Source organism: Mugil cephalus, chromosome 5 (genome assembly GCF_022458985.1).
Source record: "Mugil cephalus isolate CIBA_MC_2020 chromosome 5, CIBA_Mcephalus_1.1, whole genome shotgun sequence".
Taxonomy (NCBI): domain Eukaryota; kingdom Metazoa; phylum Chordata; class Actinopteri; order Mugiliformes; family Mugilidae; genus Mugil; species Mugil cephalus.
The window spans coordinates 10,063,441-10,086,261 of NC_061774.1; the positions used below are offsets into that span (position 1 = coordinate 10,063,441).

Consider the following 22,821-nt stretch of genomic DNA (forward strand, 5'->3'; position numbering starts at 1 on the left):
AGCTGTGGGTCAGGGATAGGACAAATTGTATATATATATATCTCTTCTTTGTACGAGTACATACACAGCAGGACAGCCATCCTGCTAATTTCTGTGACTGTGCTGCTGAACATTTACACAAATAAAGAGTCAACAAGATTACACTGGTACCCTACAGAATGTACAGTTATGCGGATAATCTATTGATGTAAAAGTAGAAAAGGTTTTACGCAGAAAGAATGGGAAGGATTTCATTACTGTTAAGCTACATAGAATGCACAAATGACTAATTAAAGCTTAGGTTTCAATTATTCTGCAATTATTTCTTCGCATAAAAACTGAGAAGGAACAAAGCTGTTCTCATTAGGGGTCAGAGACGGCTCATAAAGTATTATTCTTGATAAAATACATAAAATATCAGCTGCCTTATTTGGGGAAAAAAAGACTCGTGGGCTAACGAGGTTGATAATGTTGGCTTTGAAATACCTGGAGAACAGAGTGTACATAGGAGAAACTCCACTTCCTGATTTCGGCCGTGGGAGGCAGTAATTGTAACTCACGTCTGCGCGCAGGCGCAGTGGCTCTTCGCACAACCGCAATAAGCAAACATGGCGGCCGCCGTCGACAGTGTTGTGAAAGTGTAAGTTTACCTTTATTTATTGTAAAAGTAAAACCACTCACTATACAGAATGGAATGTTTAAGGGTTTGCTTATCACGTTACTACATAGGGCGGAAATTTGTACACACCGCATCCTTGGTGTTAAATACGACAATTGTCCCAAGAGAGTAACGTTGCTACGGTTAGCTTGTTAGCTATGGGGAAAACAAGAGAGACAAACCTTTTCTGGAGCTGCGTTTTGGACCCTATTTATGACTAACTCCGATGCCTGTGGGTTTATTTAAAGCAACACACTGTACCCGACCATTTGTATTTAGCCGCTTGAAGCTGAAAGTTAATTCTTCGGCGTCCTGAAGGGTTGGCGGGCGCTTTGTTGTGACGAGCGACTTGCTAACAATCAACCTTTTGTTCTGACACCGCTCCATCGTTACCGTGAAGGCTGGCTAGTATCACCGAACCAGGCGTTTTTTCTTCTGTAAATAAATAAACAAACAAGTCAAAGTCTGTGAACAATACGACACGGCAATGCTAACCATTGTTTCGTGAGCAGCTGAGGGAAAAGACTGTGTTTCTGAGGAAAAGGCAACACTCTGATATGAATAATTATTCATTTAGGTACACCGAAGATGGCTGCCGCATTATGATACTACTGTAATACTATGGGCCTTACGAAGCGGGTGAAAAGACCTTTATGAATTACATAAGGCATTTAAGTATTATGGCCAAAGTAGCAGATGGAAGCGGTGGAGCCATATTCGTTCAAGTCTATGTGATTTTAACCTGAGTGCCCCTTTTCTACACAGGCATGCTAATAGATTTGCTGGAAAAATTGCCCGGCAAGTTGTTAAATGTTGATGGATCAGAAATAAAGAATTGCATTTCATATTGCCAGATAAAAATTTCAGGCTTGTAACACTGTAACCAATACGTCATCTGTTGACCAGAAAACACCTACACAAAAATTTATGTTCTTTGTGTGTGTAATGGTTAAAGTTTAGTTTTAACCCAAGAGTGAAATACGTCTTGAGAACACGTCCCGTGACACATGGTACTTTATGATATTTATTTCACACCTTGTTTAATACTTAATTAAACGAAGTTATTTACCCGCTCTACACCTTTGGCGTTTCAGGCTGGGGGAGCAGTATTACAGAGATGCCATGGAGCAGTGTCATAGTTACAACGCTCGCCTGTGTGCTGAGCGCAGCATCCTCATGCCTTTCCTGGACTCTCAGACCGGCGTGGCTCAGTCCAACTGTTACATCTGGATGGAGAAGAGACACCGGAGCGCAGGTACGTTAGGATTCGTGCTAAATGATGATTTCGTGAAAAGTGCTCTGCAGGCTGCAATGAAATGAATAGAACGGGTGTCGAAGATTTTTTTTTATTTAAAATGATTTCTAATATTTTAGCTATTGTGTGGAATAGTGATGATCAAGATAATATGTCGCGTATCAAATACACAACACCTTTGAAGACGCAAAATTACTTGTTTTTTGGTACAGGTTTTTTACCGTAGAACACACCAAAACTTTCTTCACCTGTTGTTTTATTTTAATTCATTCTTTTTCTCCTGCGTCACATCAGGTGTAGCTCCAGGGCAACTGTACACCTACCCAGCCCGTCGCTGGAGGAAGAAGCGGCGTTCTCATCCCCCCGAGGACCCCCGATTGGCCTTCCCACCTCTTAAAGCAGGTACCAGTTTTGGGTGCAACAACTCTCCTTATCACAAACACATTTGAGAGTCTGAATTTATTTGTGCCAGTTGAACTTCATCAGGAACGGTTAGAACTGTGTGTTTGCAGAGTATTGTTTTGTAAATCCGTGAATTAACTTGTACGTTTGTGTTTGTGTTTTTATGTCATGTCATTGCATGCATTACTGTTATGCTTGTGTGTGCAGCAGATTTAGAACTAGGTCTGAAGCGTGAAGCGTTGGGAGCAGTGGATGGCAGCAGTTTGGAGGCTCTGCTGAAAGGGGAGCCCCTCGATAGGAGGAGCGGCGTGTCAGAGCTGCGCGGGCCGGAGGACGATCCGGCCACGGTGGAGCCTCCTGCTACATCGGCTGCCACTCACACATCCTCTGGGCGCATCCGTAAGGTCAGGCTCAAAGCTGGCTGAAGGCTAATGTTTCCCGTGATTGCAGTGGTTTCTGAACAGCACACATGTATCCCACCGGTGTTATAAGTACAAAGCCTGCTTACTTCAGCACAAGTCAGTGGGCTGCATTTGTAGAACAAGTTAGCTACTTTAGTTACCTTTTTTTTTTTTTTAATCATTGCTCTTTGAGTTTTAAACTTTCTCATTTTTTACAAGTGTTAAGCTATTAACTGATGTATTTTATGCTGTACGTCAGCATTTTATTCTGTTTTATCTTTAGCCTCATTAGAAGGAGAAATATGTTAATTTAGAGGATGTGATACCAGCATTGATGTGAACATGTTTGACTCAGACACAACTAAACATCTCTAATTAACGTCTCCTTACAAGGCTAAACATTTAATGCCAGTTACTGATACTGATAGACTTGATATATTTTTCTCAACAAGTAGAATTATCCAAGACTAATCTGAACATGATTAGTATCTGCATTTATGTTGGTCATAAGAAATTTCAGTGTTTTTCAGTGTCAACAACCTTAAAGTTAAGTTTCTACAAATCACTGGGCTCTGTGAGCTCTGTAGCTCTAGAATAAAATAGAGTTGATAGTTCTCTAACTGATGTGCACACTCTCACTGCAGAGAGTTCTGGACCACGATGACTATTTGGATGATCTGGATGACGAAGACTTTGAGGATGAGACCCCCAAGAGACGAGGCAAGAGCAAGTCCAAGGTGAGCACCTGTTGACTTGTGGAGTCGGTTTCATTAAACATCGTGGTTCAGAGATTTTTTTTTTTTTTTTATTTCAACCTTTTCTGTCTGTATTGGAAAAATGGAAAAACAGACAAACACAGTTTCTGCTACATTTAGCCGTGCTAATTCTCAGCCTTCTCTCAACCACAATATACATGATTTTTAGTGCAAATTCTCCTCTTAGCCTGATGCAGCCAGAGTCAGTTATTATCACTGGTAACATGCCATTTCTTTCTGGAGCGTGTTTCAACAGATAAATAAATACCTCTGCATGTAATTGGATGTCCTGTAAGGATTAATGAAAGTATTCTGATTCTCTTCTGTCCATCACCACAGATCAGCTGACCTTTGCTGACTGACAGACCCATTTTGAATGAAGTGTTTTTACCAAACCGAGCTGCATTTTGTTCCTCAATGTTTCACAAAACTGATAAAATTAAGTTATGTCGTTTTAGTTTTACTATGTGTCTCAACGGGTTGAATGGGTTCTTTAGGGTCGCAGTGATAAGAATGGCAAGAAGAAAACGGAAGCTGCCGCTGCAGCGCTGGAGGAGAGGGATAAACCGTACGCCTGCGACAGTGAGTAGCGGCTTTCTTTGTAACGTCTGTGTGCATCATGCATGTTGGCAAGAGAGGCTTTTGCTTTCCCCTTTGAAAGACAAAGAGAAGCCTTCTTCCATGTACGGCGCAAGCTTTAAGACCCCACCTGGAACTAATGTTTGACAGCATAGAAATTGGAAATGTTTCTCTAGTGGATGCGTGGTGTTTTTTTGTTTTTTTTTTTCCCCCCGTTGGTTTGTTTTTTTCCTCACTGAGATGCTGCTCCGTGTGCGCTCTGTGGCTTCCTGTCGGCCGAAGCTAACTCTGCAAATGCTCACCTCTGCGGCTTGAGGTTGCTAGTGTGTCCGGCAAAAGTGAATAATGTTAAGAAATAATCGGCTTCAGGGGGACGAATGTGGCACCTCCTCCTTGGGGTTTCAACTTGGGCCTTTTTTGGCGCTAGTTCGAATCAGCCGCCATCACTGTAACACTCTTGTATGACCGTGTGTGTGTGTGTCAGTCTGTGGGAAGCGCTACAAGAACCGTCCCGGCCTGAGCTACCACTATACACACTCTCACCTGGCCGAGGAGGAGGGCGAGGACCGCGAGGAGATCGAGGCACCACCCACTCCTCGCCAGCCTGAGGAACAGAAGAGTGAGTCACTCTCTTGTACTGAGAGAGAGACAGAGAGAGAGAGGGGGGTTGTTGCATGCTGTGTAGCATGTGTGTGTTTGTTCAAGGGAAGTCTCTCTCTCATTCTTTTTGTTTTTTTCTTTTTGTTCGGCTCTTTTCATTTTTTTTGATTTTCCTGCTTTTGAATCTCGATTTTGGGATTTGACTCGATGCCTCTGAAACAGTTGGGACTCCTGATTTTTTTTTTTTTTATTTGCTTTTTGTTTTTTTTTATTATTATTATTTTTATTTATTTTTTCAGCATATCATACCACAATTTTTCCCCCCCGAGCGTATCCATTACATTGCTGTTGTTTTTACTTTGTGCACGACGACATCGTCTTAGCAAATACATACAACAAGTGCGTTTGGTCAGTTGTCGCTCATCTATTAGTTGGGATCATGATTCAATCATCAGTGAATTACAGAGATTAATAAAAAGACGTTTGCAGACATGACCAGGTTTGTACTTCAGATTAATTTGTGAGCTGTATTACATTTACACAGTCAGTACGTTTACATGCACATGAAAAAAACGAATGATCTCCTTAATCTGCCTTTAACTGGACGACTGTCAACACGTTAGTCCGACTGAAATGTGAGTTCTTCTCATCCGATTAAGACTTCCAGATAATGCAATTGGAAATGCATCTTAATTGGACTTAAACAGGATAACACGTGTGCACATGTTCCGCAACTGCTGCGCTGGCGTATGACCACGGTCAAAGAAGAAGAAGAAGAAGCCACCTGAGGGATAGCGCAGCATAAGCAGCGTACACATCACATACGAGATTATAAAATGTATTATTATCCATCTTGTTGTTGTTTGAAATGCCGCTCTGTTGCATTAGATTCTAGGTGTTTATTATATGACGTAATAGATCAACCAGGGTCGTATTAGCCTGCTGAAAAGACACACATCACCACCCAGTGTGGAAGAGGAGCAGGACATGCTCGAATCATTCATTCAATTCATTCAGAAAGTCGAATTTTGAGCTCGATTAAGCTGTGCATGAAAACTACTGAGTGACTCTTCAGTTTTGATATGTCCACCTGGAAGAAGACGATTTTTTTTAACTGGTTTACCATGATATCTTGAAGAGGCTATTTTAATGTGCACTGAATACTTTTTTCACTCATTCCTCTGTTTAGCCACTAAGAAGGGTCCCAACGGTCTGGCTCTGCCCAACGATTACTGTGACTTCTGTCTGGGAGACTCCACCTTAAACCAGAAGACTGGCCAGTCAGAAGAGCTTGTGTCCTGCTCAGACTGTGGTCGCTCAGGTATGAACCCGTCCATTCCTGCCCATGTTACTCAGTTTAACACAGAAACTGAGTCCTGTTACTTTACACACCTGTATTTCCTTATTGTATGCTTTCGCTGTTTAAGAGGGCTTTTGGGATAAACACTAAACCGTTTTTTTTTTTTTTTTCAAATGTGACTCGACCTGTTTGGTGAACTCCGCTACAAACAGACGCAGAGTCACTGAACTCTTAAACGATTCTCTACCAGCTCCAATTAGGCAATTAGCTGTAGTTTGCTAGAGCGGATAAACACCTTTTGTGGTTGTGATTTCAGTCTAAAAAGGGATAATACACCCTTAAAATAATTAACCCTTTAGATGCTTAGTGTTTCTTTGTCATATGTCTACTTACGGCTGCTAACCCATGAACGGACCGTCACTGTGGAGTCGTGGCCGTACAGTGGTTCTTACGTTTTCTCCCTCCTCTCCCCGCAGGCCACCCGACGTGCCTGCAGTTCACACCAGTGATGATGGCCGCGGTGAAGACTTATCGCTGGCAGTGCATCGAGTGCAAGTGCTGCAACGTTTGTGGCACCTCAGAGAACGACGTGAGCCTCTCTTTAACTGACACCCCGCTGCTCGGTTTGTTTTCCGGTCTCGTCAGCGGACTGATCATGTTGTTGTGCTTTCACAGGACCAGCTGCTGTTCTGTGACGACTGTGACCGAGGCTACCACATGTACTGTCTAACTCCACCCATGACTGAACCGCCAGAGGGTGAGTTAACATTTTACCGCTCAAGTTAACGGAATCAAAGGACGTTAAGCAAGCTCTCAGAAGTCTTCACTACAAATGAAGGAGGGAATTTCAAGCTGCATATATTAGCAGTTGAACATTTATATTTGTGCCACATCTGAATTGTTAAAATAATGTAGTTAAGATGATAGAAGAAGTGATCTTTAACCCTTTTACTCTTTTAAAATAGATTAGGTTAAATAGGTTAATTTTTGTTTCTACGTCCTGCTTCACTTTCAACAATGGCGACTAAAACTTTCGCCAAAGACTATTCATACAAATGTTTGTATCTCCCAACCTCCCCAGTTAATCTTTGCTTCCATCCTTATTTATCCAAAACAATCTGTCCGATAATTGTGGAGATGTAGAAGCAGCCGGAAACACTAAAGTAGAAACACACTAAAACCAAGTGGACCAATCGCAGCTCTTGTGCGCTATGTTGCCTTGAGGCGTAGTTACATTTCTGGGCAGGTGCACATCAGACTGCGACCTTAAGGTCTGCGAAAATTGACTTGGAGGTATAAACTGAGCATTAGGTACAAAAGTGTCCACTTCAGAAACAGCATAAAAATAATTTTTTCCAAAAAATATCATATGAACATGAGCTAGTCTGTATTTTCAGTAATAAAAATGTGTTATTTAATGAACAAATTGTGTCAAAGTGTCAAAACAAGAGACCCTATCGATTCAGCACTAGAGGAATCTTTCCTAAATTAGACTGAATGTGCGAATGTTTTCCATTAAAGAAAATATGTCCACATGAAAACCTCCGGTCGTCACCGTCTCACTGTCCCTTGTCTGTCGTCCAGGGAGCTGGAGCTGCCACCTGTGTCTGGCTCTGCTGAAGGACAAAGCCTCCATATACCAGCAGAACCAGGGCTCTGCCCCCGAGTGACACGGGAAAACAGTGCACTCCGCCCCTCGCCACCTGGAACCCGCCCCTCCGATCAAAACGTCAGACCTCCTCTCAGCCCGGAGCTCCAGGTTCTGTGCAGAAGACGAAGCTGAGCCGGATCAGCTTTTTTCGAAAGTGTCATATCAACAGCACCAAACGGGGGGACTCGAAACCAAAACAGACCTCAGATCAGTCAGCATCAGACCGTCACTACTCACCGGCCTGAACAAAGGCTCGCCGTCAAACACCTAACACATCGTGTGTGTATATACAGTATAGACACACAACCTCCTCCTGGACTGTTACTTACACTAGATACAGAGACAGAGCGCATGCAGTAACCATAGTAACTGCTGTCTCCATGGGAGCTCACGGGAGAAAGCGGATTAGCATCACGGCTAATTATCTGCACCCTTTCACTCAACGACACAGTGTGGACTGTTGAGACATCACAGCGTTTCTTCTGCCAAAATTATCTATTTTTACTCCCTGGAAGTGACGAAAAGCGTCACCACGTATACAGTCTAAAGAAAATGATTATTATTATTACGATTATTATGATTATTATTGTTCTGGTTACTTGTGGGCTTTTGTAGTGGCATTTGTCTGTGTACTCTTGTCTAATCCATTTGAGCATTTATCTTTTGAAGAAGTGTCCCCGAGGGGAAGCCAGTCAGTGCCAAGGTCCACCGTCATATCAAACTCACATCGTCTCTCTGCTCGACAGGAGCTCACCACAAGCACGAGAAAATCGTCTTTGCCGTGAGTCACAGACGCGAAGGCGGTAAAATTACGTCTGTTAGCACAAACGTTTTGGTGTTGCTACTTTACAAAAAGCATCTTCTTCGCCGTTTATTCCATCGCTGAACAGATGAGTGACATCGTCCAAACACTACGCAACATACACACCGTACATCGGACTCATCAAACCTTTTAGTATGGTGTCACTTTTTAACACTCTTATTCTGAAAAGCCTGTTTTTTTTTTTTTTTTCAGTGTTGTCATGGCGGCTCCGTACAGTATTGAAGTCCGTCCGGTACATGAAAACTCGTGACCATAAAGCTGCATCCCTTTTCTCACAGACGTTCTTTGTGCTAGCTGTTTAGAAATAGTTGGACGGTGACGCCACCACATCGTTTTTAGAACAGCCGCTGTCCAACCTCACACAATCATTAACTTACTGTAGCTGCTTTTACCATTTGTCACACCGAGGCAGATTTGCATGCAGATTGCACCTGTATGAATGCACACACACATCACAAGTGTATCTTTTTTTTTTTTTTTTTTTTTTTTTTTACATTTTATATTACCTGATATTCCATTGGTATTGGGAGTTTTTCTAGTAGATTTTTGTAAAGTCTATGGTATAGCAAACACTTCAGTATATAGCTCCTAATGCATTCTATATGTACTGTATTGACTTTTTCTATTTTTGTTATGACTGTGACATGTTTGGATTTATTTGTTTATTCTGATATGTCAAAACCTCCATTATAAGTATTTGTAAAATGATGTACTTTGTTGTACTATTTTTATTTTTTACATTTCTTTGGTATCAAAGCCGATTTAGCCTGACTGAAATAAAAAAAAAAAATCACTTTGAATTATGTCTCCTTTGTCACTGATCCAAATACTTAATTGCTAGAATATGTTTTACTTGCATGAAGCTTTGGCAGAAGTCAAGTGAATGTGGGTTATATATCCTCTCTTCTATTTTCATACACTCTCAAAATCAGTTCTCAGTTTATTCGTCACTGCTCTCGTTAAATGATGTGCCTGCCTTTCTTCATCAGTTTCCACGCTTTGAATTCATTATAAATCTGTCACTCACTGTCTTCTCCCTGTTTCCACCTGTCTCTGGGCGTCCTCTGATCTGAGTCTTCATCATCCACCTGCTAACTTCATCTTCTCCACCCCCACCAGCGTCTAGACTCTAGGGGGCCCTGTCCCCATCTTTTCCATGATACTGTCGCTCCTGTAACAGCCCAAATACTTTTTCATGCTCATGTTTCTATAATAAATATGGTTGATTATTTAAAATACCTGTAGCTCGAGTTGCTTTTAGTTCTTGTAGTTTCTGCACGTAGCCCATGTAACACTTCACGTTTCATACTAATTTTGTTCAAGCTACAAACGTGCAGAATGTTCACACTGGAAAAGTGATTTAAATTGTACAAAGGACATGAAAGCACTGATGCCTCCCAGCGAGAAGGTCCAGGTTAAAGTTCAGCTCGGGCCTTTCTGAGTGGAGTTTGCATGTTCTCCCTGTGTCTGCGTGGGTTTTCTCCAGTTACTCCAATTGCCTCCCAACCCCAAAGACATGCTTGTTATGTTAATTGGTGACCCTAGATTGACTCTAGGTGTGAGTGTGAATGTTTGTTTGTCTCTGTGTTAGCCTTGTAATAGACTGACGACCTGTCCAGTGTGAACCCAGCCTCTCACCCGATGACAGCTGGGATAGGCTCCAAAAACCTCCGCAACCTTAGTGAGGATTAAGCGGTAGCAAAAAATAAGACGAGATTAGACAAAAGACGTGGAGGAAATATTGTTGGAAAAGGTTAAAACCAGTTGGGGAAGAGTTGGGAGAATTTCCCTCCGATACAAAACAAAGTGGTGAAATCTGTGGGCGGCTGCCGAAAAATGACTTAACCTGAGGCTCGAATAAATCGAGCTCTAAATAGAAGCATCGAATGTGGGTTCTTTTATCAGAGATGGGTTTTCCAGTTAATATAGTTGACTCCCTTAATTCCTCCCCAAAGGTTTTGGTCTGATATGAACGTGCCTCAAGTCATGTGAGTTTGAGGTGAGAAACACCCGTAGATGCTTAAAATATAAAACCTCCTCACTAGTCAGTTTGAACCGTGGACGCTTATGAATGAGATGCTGTTGTCTTTGTAAACTGCAGCACAGTTCCCTGTCTCAGCATCCCTGTCTCGGCTTGATTATCGTTTAAATCTGATGCCTGGCTTCAGCACTGGACAGCTCCGCTCAACCAGCCAGCTGTGGGACATGGAGCTGTCTCTGGTACTGAACTCCAGGAGGGGAAACGGCTTCGGTGTATGGTTATTTGTCATCCAGCATCACTGTGGTCGACACATCCTGGTAATATTTACAACCGAAATACAATTTCTTGTCAAAGGAAAGTACCATTTACTTGCAGCTGTAAACTGGGCCTTCGTCTTCATACAATTGTGCTCCACAGTGGTAACGCATGCTTAAAAAGACTTAACACTTAAACACTTAACACTTAAAAGATTTGTTAAAAAAATTTAACTTCTGTCATATTTTAAAATGTAAAATCAAAATTTTTTGGAGCTCAACTAATAAAATTAATGTTTCAGTTGTAATGCATCCTTTTATAAACTTTTTTTTTTTTTTTTTTTTTTTTTTTTTTTTTTAAAAAAAAGGTGGAAATGAGACATTTAATTTTTGCCCCGTGTCTAACAGAAGAAAATTCAGGTCCAAACTCGGGTCATGACTCTCCAGCATCTGAGCGGTAACCTCACAGAACAAAGCGTTTTATTGCACTCATAACTCAACAGATATAAACTCGAGGACTCTCTCTCCAAACAGACATTCAAAAAACACTTTGTAGCATATAGTCGCCTTTGTTCCCTAACAAAAACACAACCCGTGTGCTGAGAAGCTTTTAGGAAAAGAGCGCGGGCCTACACTATGTACAGGGCCCAGACAACAGGCGCTTAGTGCAATCACCTGGAGCGTGATGAACAGCCATGCTTTGCCATTTACAGCTACTGACACAGAGGAGTGGTGACATTAAACTTTACATAAGTGCACCAGCTGAGAAGCAACTATAGAAACGTACACATATAGTCGTCTGTTCATTGAGGTTACTTGTGGCAGTTATAAAGTAAGAGTAAGTAAACTAACACACTTTGGGGTTCCTTACACAATACTCCTGGCTTCAGAATACAAATTGAGCATTTTATATTATAAATTTGTGGTGAGACAGTGCATTGACCTGTTTGATTTCACAAAATCTGGGCTGGAGGTGCTCGGTACAAAACTATGTAAAATACTTATTTATCAAAGGTAAACAATGACGCCTTCAGGAAGCCGGTGTCGCGCAACGCCGCTCAGACTCGCACAGCTACTGTGTGGTGGAATTAAAAATCACCTCTTCGTACATTTGGTTAATAATGGCAGCAGTGAAGGTGTGTGGTGGAGTGGTCGTTTCCTCTACAGCCGCTCGAAGCCGACGGAGCAGAGGAGGAAGATGGAGTAGAGCAGCAGGAGACAGACTCCCAGCCTCCGGTCCAGCCTCCAGCGGTTCAGATGGACGCACAGGACCTGAGGATGGACAGACAGGAAGACACGGGCTCTGGTCTCGCTGCGAAACAAGATTTAATAAAAGACAAGCTTCATTTCCTGTCGCGCTGTCCTTAAGTGTAATCTCCAAATCTCGGACTGTGACTGCATCAAAATAACAGGTGAAGACAAACAGGGAGCTGATCTGAGTTTGTTTATCGTGACAGAATCTCAGAGTCAGACCTGCGATTTCTAACATTGGGTGGAGATTACTCACAGTGAGTGTGACCGAGGCCAGTAGCAGAATCACCGAGTACACCAGGCCTTTGCTGTTGATTGTCACCTAAGAACAACGGAAAGAAAACAGTGGTTTTAAAGTGTGTTTTTAACAATGTGTCTTTATTACTAAACTATTTCAAAGTGGTACTTTTTTCAGTTTTTTGGCCAGTTTGGAGCAACAAAGACAAGCTGTAGATGCGGCATTGTTATCTTTTTAATTGTTAAGTTGTGAGGAAGCTAACATGCTAGCCACATAGCAGCAGTTAAGGACCAACACTAGCATACACCTGGAGAGTGGGATGAGCACTATGAAAGCTCTTTCAGCTCCATTTTGAGCTTGTGAAGTCGGCTGTTCCCCGACTCATTGTTAACTACTTGTGTCTCACTCTCTATAGAGGGAAGCTTCAGATTTGTGTGATGATATGAACAACCTTCTTCACATTCTAACACTGTTTTTATGTTAATTTTTTTTTACGCATGTATAAATGTATAAAATGCTGACTATAGTCGCTTTCTTCATGACATGTCAGTATATACATGAATCTACAGTAAACACTGAGTATTTCTCTCCGTACTTCCTGAGAAGGCTGAGGACATGCGGCATGTCGACCAAAACCCTCAACAACACATGCATTTACGACAGTTGGAGAGTCATCACCACTCTGCTCTCAGTGCTCAGACTCTTCAGCGTAAAGATAATAACGCACAAATCATTTCTGGAGGAGCCCTCCCATCACTACAGGGCATTTACAGGACCGGGGTTATGAAGAGAGACCACAACAGCATCAAGGACAATACACGCCCACACAACACAACCTCTTCACACTATAGGAATGTGAAATCAAGGACAAAGCTCACAAACAATTTCTAATTTAACATATTTCTTGTGGACTTGTTTTTTTTAATATATTTTCTTCTTTGTAGGTTTTAAATTTCTTTTATTTGTCTTGTATGGACTAAACTGCAGTTTTTACTGGGCGTGTGACAACAAACATTGCATCAGCAGACTGTCAAGCAGTGACAGTAAACCACAGGAAGGAGAGTGGGAATGAAACAAAGGTTTTCACCCAGAATCAAACTAGCCGAATTAAACACTAACTAGATACACAGGACTATTTAAATACATACTTTGTATTATTAAAGCTACGCTTACCACTGATCCATAGCTGACTATGAGAGTCCTCAGCGCCCAGGGGAAGCCCAGGCCCAGCAGCACGTCAAAGATATTACTGCCGATGGTGTTGGACACGGCCATGTCGCCCATCCCTGCAACATGTGACAGACGCACACAACATGTAACGGAGTTCACGTGAAAGCATGATGAGTATACGTCCGCATGTCAATCATCCATCGGTCTTACACTTTACTCAGGGTTGAGTCTATATAAATGTGAACAGTTTTGTTTTTTTCTTTAGATAAAAACAACGCTTCCATTCAAATTTTAATCTTTATTGCTTCACATACATGTTGAGCTTCAAGCCTCAAATAAAGGCCAGTGATGTCACAGAGGTGTATTTCAGATTAGTTTTCTATAATAGTCTCAACTCAGTGTCCATGTTTCTAGGGATAACCAGCTACAAAAAGATAATTAGTAGTCCTTAACTTTTGTCACAGAGGTATTTCTCATTTTGTTGTGTGGCAAACAAGGCAGTAAATAGTTTTGCTCAGCTGTGTAAATGTTACAGACACTCACCTTGTCGGGCGACTATGAGACTGGCCATACAGTCGGGAACACTGGTGCCGGCTGCCAGAAAAGTGATGCCCATGATGACCTCAGGGATTCCAAGTGTGTAGCTGATTATGGTCACCTTCGCAAAGGGAAAAGGGGGGAGTTGTTGTTTTTGTGTGTTTTTATATGTGTGCGCGCGTGGCTGCGTCTGTGTTTTTGCTTCATACCATCCAGACCATGAGGTAGGAGAAGAGGGCTATCCAGAGCGTTGAAGACAGGAAGGTGACCAGGTACCAGCGCTCCCACCGCGGCAGGCTACAGTCGGGGATGGAGCAGTAAAGCAGGACGCTCAGGGGCCAGGACAGGAGCCACTTCAGACGCACACACCAACCATCTGAGAGTGCGCCGAAAACACACAGAGGGGATAACACACACACAAACATACGGTACACACACAACAGCATCATTACGTTAATCGTTGCATCATTATTAACGTGGCTCGGCCTGGATCTGTGCATCAGCTATTAAACCATCTATTATGCTGGAAAACATGAACATTAGATGAAGCAGGAAAAACCTCCGGTTGATGCAGAAGCAACTGTGACAAAATATATTTTTGAGGTTTCCAAGTTGCACCTTTATTGTAGAAAGTAACTGTTAATTAGTTGCTGATGTCAACGCATGGCTCTATATCGTGTGTGCGGATAAATGTAGGTTCCCTCTTAATCTAAACCTCCTCAGACCCTGCGTCCTCATATGGGGACATCAAGGTTTAAGTTTTATTGCAGCTCATTCTGCTTCATTTAAACCAATTGTCCTCATTAGTGGACACTTTAGTCTGCCATCTAGTAGCAGCACAGGTTAAAACTTATTTATTTATGGTCATTAACATTTCTAGTTTGATATCATGCACAAATTAGCATTTTTTGCTAATTAGCAAGTACTCATTTCAGGACTTTGGGACTTCATTGTTTTCAATTCTGTCTCTGCTCAGTCATGTTTTATATTTTGTCACACAAACCCAGGGTCCACATATGAGGACATTGTTTTTTTGTTGTTTTTTTTCAAAAACTACTGCTTCCTGTTCAAAGATGATGCTTAGTTTTTACTTATTTCCTATTTTATTTTGGCATCACAAGTTGAAGTAATAACTGCATGCTTCATTCAATTCATCACTCACCTGGAAAGACGAAGGGTTTAAAAGCAGCGTTCCCCTCTTCTCCTTCCTCCTGCTCCTCCTCGTCCTCGTCCTCCTCCTCTTCCTCCTTCGGCTGCGCCGCCTCCTTCTCCTGCCCTGTCTCCTTTCCCCCGTCGCTCTCTCCCTCCAGCTGCTGTCGGTCTCCCTCGGCCACCGTCCCGTTCTCCCTCCCCCAGGACCCGCTGGCTCCCGCGGCTTCCTCCCCCGAGACTCCCCCCTCCTCGGGGCCAACTCGAGCCCGAATCAGCCTCTGCCTCTGTGGGTGGAGAAGGAAGTCAGGTGAAGTCAGGTTAAAGAGAAATAATAAAAAAGAGAGAGAGAGAGAGAGAAATGCTGCGGCAAGCTCATGGAAATGACTTGATCTGAGAACTGGAGGGTGGTGGGATTAAGGAGCGAGGCATGTGCTCCCCAAGCACTGATTAGGGACATGGAAGAGGTGCACTTCAATTCAGCTGTGAAAATGACAAGCACACATGCATTAAAGCCGAGAGGGTGAGGAAGCAGATTTGAAGATTGAGCTCTTATCTGATTCTGCTTCTGGGATAATATCAATGCATTAGGGCAGCACTCTGTAGGCTTATTACATGGTGTCTGTTGTCTGATATGCGGATACACATCTCCACATCTTTCAGCTCATTTACTACAGATGCATGAGCCCAATAGTTTCTCTTCTGATTTTCTCCTAATCCCAAACTCCCAAACTAACTACAGCATGCATCTGTGTTCAAATACCCACCAACGTAGGAGAAAAAACCAGGAGAAGGTGGTGTTATGTGGACGGTGTGTGAGCACGTGCGGTGTACCTCGTTGATGATCATGCGTCCCGCCATGCGCAGGCGGGTGGAGGGGGGAAAATGCGGGGTGATGAGAAGGCGGAGGCTTGCCTCTGAGAAGGTGAGTTGATGGGGGTGCAGGTTCACCAGCTCATCCACCATCACCACCCCTGAGTCCTGGCCGGCCACCACACACGAGTCTGGGAAGAGGTGGACAGAGGTTAGGAGACGAACGGGGAAGGGGAACGCAGATGAGGAGGAAACAAAAAGGGACAGGGCGATCCCAAAAGAGAAACCCGTCGGAGTGGTCTAGTTCTATTTGAGCCTGCTGGGAATCCGCTGGGGGACAGAAACGACTTTGACTGGCAGCTTAAACTGTGTCACTAGGTCTCTTAAACGTCGCTGAAAGACGGGTGATGTTTTAGATGCGCACGTGCACACACGCCGACGCGAACTCTCGCACCTGGCTTCAGCGGCACCATGTCATTGTCACAGTCCACAGCGTTTCCGACGGCGGTCGTCCGCCGCAGGCTGCTCAGACACGGCTGACCCGCCCGGCTGCAGTGCCTCTCCACCAGGCAGCACAGGGACCTGTTGAACCTACAAACACAAAGACACGGTGTCTTTAATGATGTCCTGACACTAGAAGCACTGACTGATGTGAGAGCAGGAGAACGACACTCACTTCATGATGATTATATAGATTCCATACATAGAGATCAGGATGATGGTCTCCCACCTGAAACAACACACACTCATCAGTACGGTGGAAACGGGTCTGATTTCCAACAGGGGCTGCAGAGTTGAGTAAATAATAAAGTCTTACCACATGACTTTCTCATCATAAATCACCTGCAAATGAAATGGACATTTTCTTTAATCACTCAACAATTAACTTAATATTAATCAAGTATTAATATTACGAGGAGTTGTCATTCTCAACTTGCAGCCAGAAACTGTAAATTATACTCCACTTTTTTTACTCTCATCTTTCAGGTTACCTGACATCACTGCAACATTAACGTCATCTGATATCTGGTGATCTGTCTTTTTCGTTCAAACCATGTGCAAAACGTTCACACGGTGCAGAGGTATTGCTGCTCAGTATTTATATACTGCAATGTGTTTCAGGCCAAGGACCCCCAAACTAACGGAGAGATTAAGTACGGACCCCCGACCTATTATATGTGTTTTATATTTAACTCAGCCTGGTGCTTATAAATATACTCTATTATATACATTATTATCATTTTGCATTCAATATTAAGATATTCAGATAATACACAGGTTCAAATATTCTTGTTTTTTTTTAAACATGTACAACAGTACAACAGAGTGGGCGTACAACTGCCATAAACATACCTATAAATACCATGCACTGTTAGCTTCTCTTCTGTTAATATTACAGTGTGCTTCTGGGATTTCTGTAATATGTGGCCTTGTGATTGGCTCGGCAGCGATAGGGGCGGGGCCTACTGTGTACAGGAGGCTTAGGAAGAGCGAAGTCCGGCCTGAAAGATAACGCCTTCTGCCTCCATTTATCCCTCTACTAAAATATGTTGTATCCGTGTTAATTTGTATTTAAAGACGAAGTCTAAAATTGTGGGGGAAATGTTTTTAAAAATATCGAAAAATGTCTTATCAACCAAAGATAAGTACCTCCACAGACCCCCTAGGAGACGTGGACCCCGTGTTGAAGACCTATGATATACGGTGTGATATGGAGTCAAGGGTCCATAATAACCTGTACACAGCCAGTAAGTTTCAAACACTAGCATCATAGCAGCCGCTGTGTTTTTTATCTTTTTATCCAAACAGTGAATAAAGCAAAGTGTGAAAGCCAGTCTTGCTGCTCACCAAAATTAGCACCAGTATGGACAGGATGTAGAAGACAGCGTCGCGGAACAGTGGCCACCAGCTCAGAGAGATGGGCTGCAGAGAGAGAGAGGACACATTAAGAACTGTCTCCCGACTTCGTGGTACAAAGATGTTTGGTCGCAGGTAGAACGTACCTGCCCGGAGAAGATGCCGCAGATGCCGATGATCACCAGGATGTTAAAGACTGCCGATCCTACGATGGTTCCCACACCGACGTCTCCCTTTGTGATAAACACCCCTGACACCGCAGTGAGACAGGGCAAAGCCGTAAATCATCAGCAATAATGTGGCAGTAAATTATGGATTACATCTTCCACACATGCATTTATAATGAACAAAGTCTGATGTGGTTTCTCTCCTCTGAGCAGAAATAGTGCCTGTGTTTCGCATTATACCACTGATTGTGTAATATTTACTACATATTACCTGAAGTTGTTCTAGGATTTATTGAGGCCATTGTTTTTTTTTCTTTTTCTCTTTTTCTTTTTGGAGTGAAAATGATTACTTCAGAGGCTTTTTAAAAATAAGCAGGCTGATTTCAAAGTATCACAAGAGTATACACTCACTTCATTACGTACAATAGTGAAAGCAAATGTATGTAAATGTAAATGACCCTTCATGACTGTTACAATGTTCAGTTTGTGTTGAAAGAAAGGGGGTCATTTAACTGTGTGATCATTCTGGAGGGTGTAGTTTGTGTTCTTAAACTAGACTGTATTAAACATCAGTGTTTCTATTGCTTAGCCCACTGACTAAAATAAGATTATTTTGAACAAATGTTGAATACTATAACCTGCACAAAGATAAGATTTAGTGCAGGATAGTTATATTTGTTTTCACTAGTGTACTTACTGAACTGACTGTATTTCTGTTTTGCATCAAGGTTTCAAAAAAACGTGAACAACAAACTCTATTTTGTCTAAATCTCACTTTCATCTCATTAATTATTTGTTCTCTTTCTACGCCCCTCAAAAAAATGTTTTTCATCTTAATCCAGCTTCATTGGAACCCTTTGAGAGAAAAAAAAAACACTTCTGAGAAAAACTGGGCCACGGAAATAAGCATGAGTAATTTACTGGGAAGATGGCCAACCATCAAACAGATAAGAGATGGGCTCTGCCCTCGACACCTTAATGCGTCAAATTGGCCACTCACTGCGGCCGCCTTGTGTGTACTTGACTTCTCTCGGTCCTAATCAGGTGCTTATGATTACAGGTAATTGGAGTGCTGATGGAGCAATCATTAGCGCGAGTAATTGATTAAAGGGGCGTCATACTGACCAATCAAAGAGGTGAAGAGCTCGGGGGCGGAGCTCCCAGCTGCCATGAAGGTTGCCCCGGCAACATCCTGACTGAGCTGAAGGTTCTGGACAGAGGAGATTGAACTGGTTAAAGGATGGAGACGGTGGTATTTTTCTTATTGTCTGTGGATTGATTCTACTAATAAATATTTGTTAAAGCCATAGACCTCCATCTGTGTCCATAAAGTATTAAAACAAATGTCCCAAATGGTGGTTCTTCCTTTAATCCAATGAACGCAAATGCTAGTTTAATCAGATTGAATGAGACAAATTGTAAATAATAAAAAGTACAAAAAATATGGACACACAATTCTGTCCTACTTGTCTAATGTTTGCTCATAACTAGAGCGCCTATCTTTATGGGAGATTGTTGAGCTTTCTTTCGTTAAAAAAAAGACAGAAATAAGAAATCAGGACGGATGATGTCGGTGAAGGTTCTCAGTCATCCAGGTCATGATACTACAAAAGTCATTTAAAAAAAAAGGCAACTGGACTTGTTGAGTTTTGAGAAGACGTTTCTCCGCTCATCTGAGTAGCTTCTTCAGTTCTAAAGGACTGGTGGAAAGCTGAGGTTTAAACTCTGTGGGTAAAACCATCAGAAACGTGCTTGCTTGCTAGACATACCAATAAACACTCCATCCTTAAGCCTTAAAGATTTGAAGGTGTGGAAAATAACCAGAAGCTTAAGAAGATCTGAAAAAGAAAAGAACATCTTGGACCCGTGATTTGTGTTGAGCTCGTACCTCAGATATCATTTCCAGTGACGGCACGAAGTAAACATCACACACAATGGCCAGAGCGTGAAACATGTAGATAGCCTGTGACACGCAGGAGACGCGTTAATACATCGCTTGACTTGTATTTGTGAGTTTAATGCAACAAAACAATGTAAAAATGTCACGCCACACTCTGGCTTACTCACACAGAGAACGTGAAGGAGTACGGCTCCGTGTCTCCTCTGATCCAGAGTAAAGATGTCTTCAGGGAACTCACTGATAGCTGCAGAACAGATGAATAGAGCATGAAAACAATGACGTGTGGAAAGTGAGGGAAATAATATATAATCAATTAATCTTTAAAATCATTTTTCATTGCAAACAGTTTGTGAGGTTTGTAGATTTGTTGCTACTCTGTCTCTACAGTGACTCACTGAACTTTTAAAAACCATCTTAAAGTCCATTGCTTGGTGTTGATTGTATGTCCAGATGTGTCCCCTAGCAACAAGGCCCCAGACAATGGTAGGTTAAAGCACAGTCAAGTGATTAAGAGTTGGGTCGCGCTACAATTGAGTTTTTCATCCATTTGCGTAGAAAGTAGTGGTGGTCTTGTGACTTCACACTACCCCTCATGCCATCAACACTCAAGTACGTTCAGTGCATCGACAAAATTGCATCACAATCATCTTCTCTCTGGCTGGAAGGGATTGTTTTGTGAGACTGCGCTGTCACACATAAGCTTTCACAACTCACGTCTTCCTAAAAATAAAAAAAAAAGCTTTTCATTATGAGAGAAGCCAAGTAATAATCTGGAAAGCTGCCTCCCAGGAGACTTGTCCCCAAGAGGTTTTCTGACTTGAGTCAGGATTTCTAAAATCTCTGCTGAAGATGAAGGTTACACACGGCTCAGGGAAACGAGCGCGACAAAACTGGATGAGATCCTGCACAGAGGCAGCACTGTGCAGTTAGAGGCGAGCACGCGTCACGTGCAGGGATATGGTGTGATATTATGACAACCCGTCACATGATTTTTGTCTGAACGCCACGATCAAACGGTGTATTTTTATCGCCAGGAGCACGATGAGGTTTTTGAAAACAGTGATGTGGTAATTTGAAGCAAGCGTTTGACGCCTTCAGGTCCGTTTCTACCGCATTTCCTTGAGGCAGCAACCTTCTTTGAATATTTGTAGCGCCGTATTGCATAATTGGCTAAATGTCTTCGTCACAGCTTCTGACCCAATCTTTCAATCAAACAGATCCAAGCACACGCAGGATGAGAGAGCTTCTGATGAGAGGCTACTAATCAGCAGGTCATTACGACAGGGCAGGCACTTTGAACAGCTCCAGATGCACACACACCGTGCAACCACAAATTCAGCATTCAGTTTCCTAGCAACTGGGTTTCTCAAAGGCCTAACTGTGTTTAAACATCTAGATGTGCAGGGTTTGAGGAAATGAAGGATGAGGTGGACCAGAGAGGTCGGCCTCTGCGTGGAGGAGACGGAATTAATAGAGAAGGGACAGGCGGCACACTTCCTCACTGTCCCCACGCACACAAACACACACACGCCAAGACCATCACTGTGACTCTACATTACTTTATAAAGATGTAATCTTACGACTCTTGACCGATTTAAAACAACAACAACAAAAAGAAACAGTCTACTCAAATGACTTGAAAGCATATCACAGTACACAAATGTCTCACCAGATTTGGAGACACTTTCATTGTGGTTGTCTTCCTTTGGCTGGAGGAGCTCTCTCTTGGACAGGAAGACGCTGTGATCCACAGTTGGGCCAAATGAGCCTAAAGAGAAGAATCAAATGAATAAAAACCGTTATACTGTATTAATGGTTGATGCAGTACAATTACATTTAGAACAACCTTTCCATAACTTGCACAAATATTGAAATAACCCTTTAAATAACTAACATTAAATAGAAAACACGTGTAACGAAGAACATTTTGATGTTTTGTTGTTTTTTTTCCTTGAGACGCACCTGTAACATGATTGATGTGAAAGACCCAGGCGGCTGCCAGCAGACCGACTCCACAGACGCAGAACCGGGGGAGGAGTCGCGTCTGCCTCGGTCTCCTCGGAGCCCTCATCCCGCCAGCCGCCGCCGCCGCCGCCGCTCGTCGGCTCCCCGCTCAGAACATGTCGTCGCTCCTCCTCACTCCTCCTCCGGTCCGGATCCCTCCTCGCAGACTGGATCAAACTGGCCTCTCGCTCTCTCTTATTCTGATTTATCGCCCTTCAGCTGCTCTGGCTCGGGTCTCCATCCGCAAAACAGATCGCAGCAGAAGAGGCTCGGCCTGTCATCAGCATCTCACGCCGCCTCCAGCAGCAGTCACCCGGGGAGCACCGGCGGCGAGCAGCCTCCTAGAAAACAGATAATCGATCAGCAGCCGGCGCCTTAACACCCAAGATCTGGACAAGACCGTCCTCACATCCCTCTGCTCTCGGTCTGATCTACTGTTTACGGCTCTCCCGTCCAGGAGGGGGGTGTTTTCCTGGGCTCAGGCTGGAGAGCCTTCAACTGGGTGGGGCGACTGGAGAGAAAGAAACGATACGAAGGAATCAACATCCCTTGAAATGTGATTTCAGTCACATGCACTGGGAACCATTTTCTGAGGGAGGAAAGCGACTAAATAGCTTCACGTATTATACCGCTGTATTTCACACTGGTGCAACAAGTTTTAGTAAATTAAAAGAAACCAGTTTTAACATATTTTTTGTTCAGTTATTTGATGTGGGAGAGCATGATCTTGAACTGGAGCTCATAATTAAATACAGAATAGTGACTCGTTTTCCTTTAAGTTCTGACCTGAAGGATGAAATTCAGAATTAAATTTTTTTCCCTCAGGATTCTGATTCTAGTAGACAACATTCAATTTAGACCGCCATTAAATTCAGAACATTTTTAGTTCAAAGTCAGTCTTGTGTAATATCCTTAAACTGAAGCTAGAATTCTGATTTTAAACTCTTTTAAACTTAAATTCTCTGTTCTGAATTAAGCTTAGAACTCAATCCAAATACTATATTTCCTATTTTGATCTGTGAATTTAATTCAGGAGTGCATTTTCCTCAGCATTCCTACTTTAAACTCAACTTTAAATTCAGAATAGTTTGCACACA

General features: G+C 42.7%; 2 protein-coding genes across 5 annotated transcripts; one reads left to right on the top strand and one right to left on the bottom strand.

Moving 5' to 3' along the window:
• The first annotated feature begins 523 nt into the window (after positions 1-523).
• On the top strand, positions 524-9,203 carry LOC125008424 (zinc finger protein ubi-d4-like). Of its 3 annotated transcripts, none has more exons than XM_047585649.1 (11): positions 524-619; positions 1,732-1,892; positions 2,187-2,294; positions 2,502-2,698; positions 3,340-3,432; positions 3,948-4,032; positions 4,514-4,648; positions 5,819-5,950; positions 6,406-6,518; positions 6,605-6,686; positions 7,514-9,203. In XM_047585649.1, the coding sequence occupies exons 1-11, from the start codon at positions 588-590 to the stop codon at positions 7,597-7,599; spliced, it is 1,224 nt and encodes a 407-aa protein (XP_047441605.1). In that variant the 5' UTR covers positions 524-587; the 3' UTR covers positions 7,600-9,203. The 3 variants fall into 3 exon arrangements, with proteins under 3 accessions (XP_047441605.1, XP_047441606.1, XP_047441607.1); XM_047585650.1 differs by having other exon boundaries at positions 2,505-2,698; XM_047585651.1 differs by lacking the exon at positions 4,514-4,648.
• Positions 9,204-11,071: 1,868 nt separating this feature from the next.
• On the bottom strand, positions 11,072-22,397 carry LOC125008665 (sodium/potassium/calcium exchanger 3-like). Of its 2 annotated transcripts, none has more exons than XM_047585996.1 (17): positions 21,683-22,397; positions 21,390-21,488; positions 19,888-19,964; positions 19,709-19,783; positions 18,946-19,030; positions 17,800-17,903; positions 17,645-17,719; positions 16,614-16,639; positions 16,473-16,526; positions 16,251-16,387; positions 15,899-15,987; positions 14,997-15,270; positions 14,044-14,210; positions 13,841-13,955; positions 13,301-13,413; positions 12,146-12,211; positions 11,072-11,910 (listed from the first exon to the last, which is right to left on the bottom strand). In XM_047585996.1, the coding sequence occupies exons 1-17, from the start codon at positions 21,789-21,791 to the stop codon at positions 11,800-11,802; spliced, it is 1,776 nt and encodes a 591-aa protein (XP_047441952.1). In that variant the 5' UTR covers positions 21,792-22,397; the 3' UTR covers positions 11,072-11,799. The 2 variants fall into 2 exon arrangements, with proteins under 2 accessions (XP_047441952.1, XP_047441951.1); XM_047585995.1 differs by having other exon boundaries at positions 15,818-15,987.
• Between the last annotated feature and the right edge of the window lie 424 nt (positions 22,398-22,821).

Coding starts and splice junctions, on each gene's coding strand:
- LOC125008424 (XM_047585649.1), top strand. CDS start 588: ATGGCGGCCGCCGTCGACAGTGTTGTGAAAGT. Junction 2,699..3,339: donor CCTCTGGGCGCATCCGTAAG/GTCAGGCTCAAA, acceptor CTCTCACTGCAG/AGAGTTCTGGACCACGATGA. Junction 5,951..6,405: donor CTCAGACTGTGGTCGCTCAG/GTATGAACCCGT, acceptor CTCTCCCCGCAG/GCCACCCGACGTGCCTGCAG.
- LOC125008665 (XM_047585995.1), bottom strand. CDS start 21,791: ATGAGGGCTCCGAGGAGACCGAGGCAGACGCGACTCCTCCCCCGGTTC. Junction 21,489..21,682: donor TCACATCAATCATGTTACAG/GTGCGTCTCAAG, acceptor TCTTCTCTTTAG/GCTCATTTGGCCCAACTGTG. Junction 17,720..17,799: donor GCGGCATCTTCTCCGGGCAG/GTACGTTCTACC, acceptor CTCTCTCTGCAG/CCCATCTCTCTGAGCTGGTG.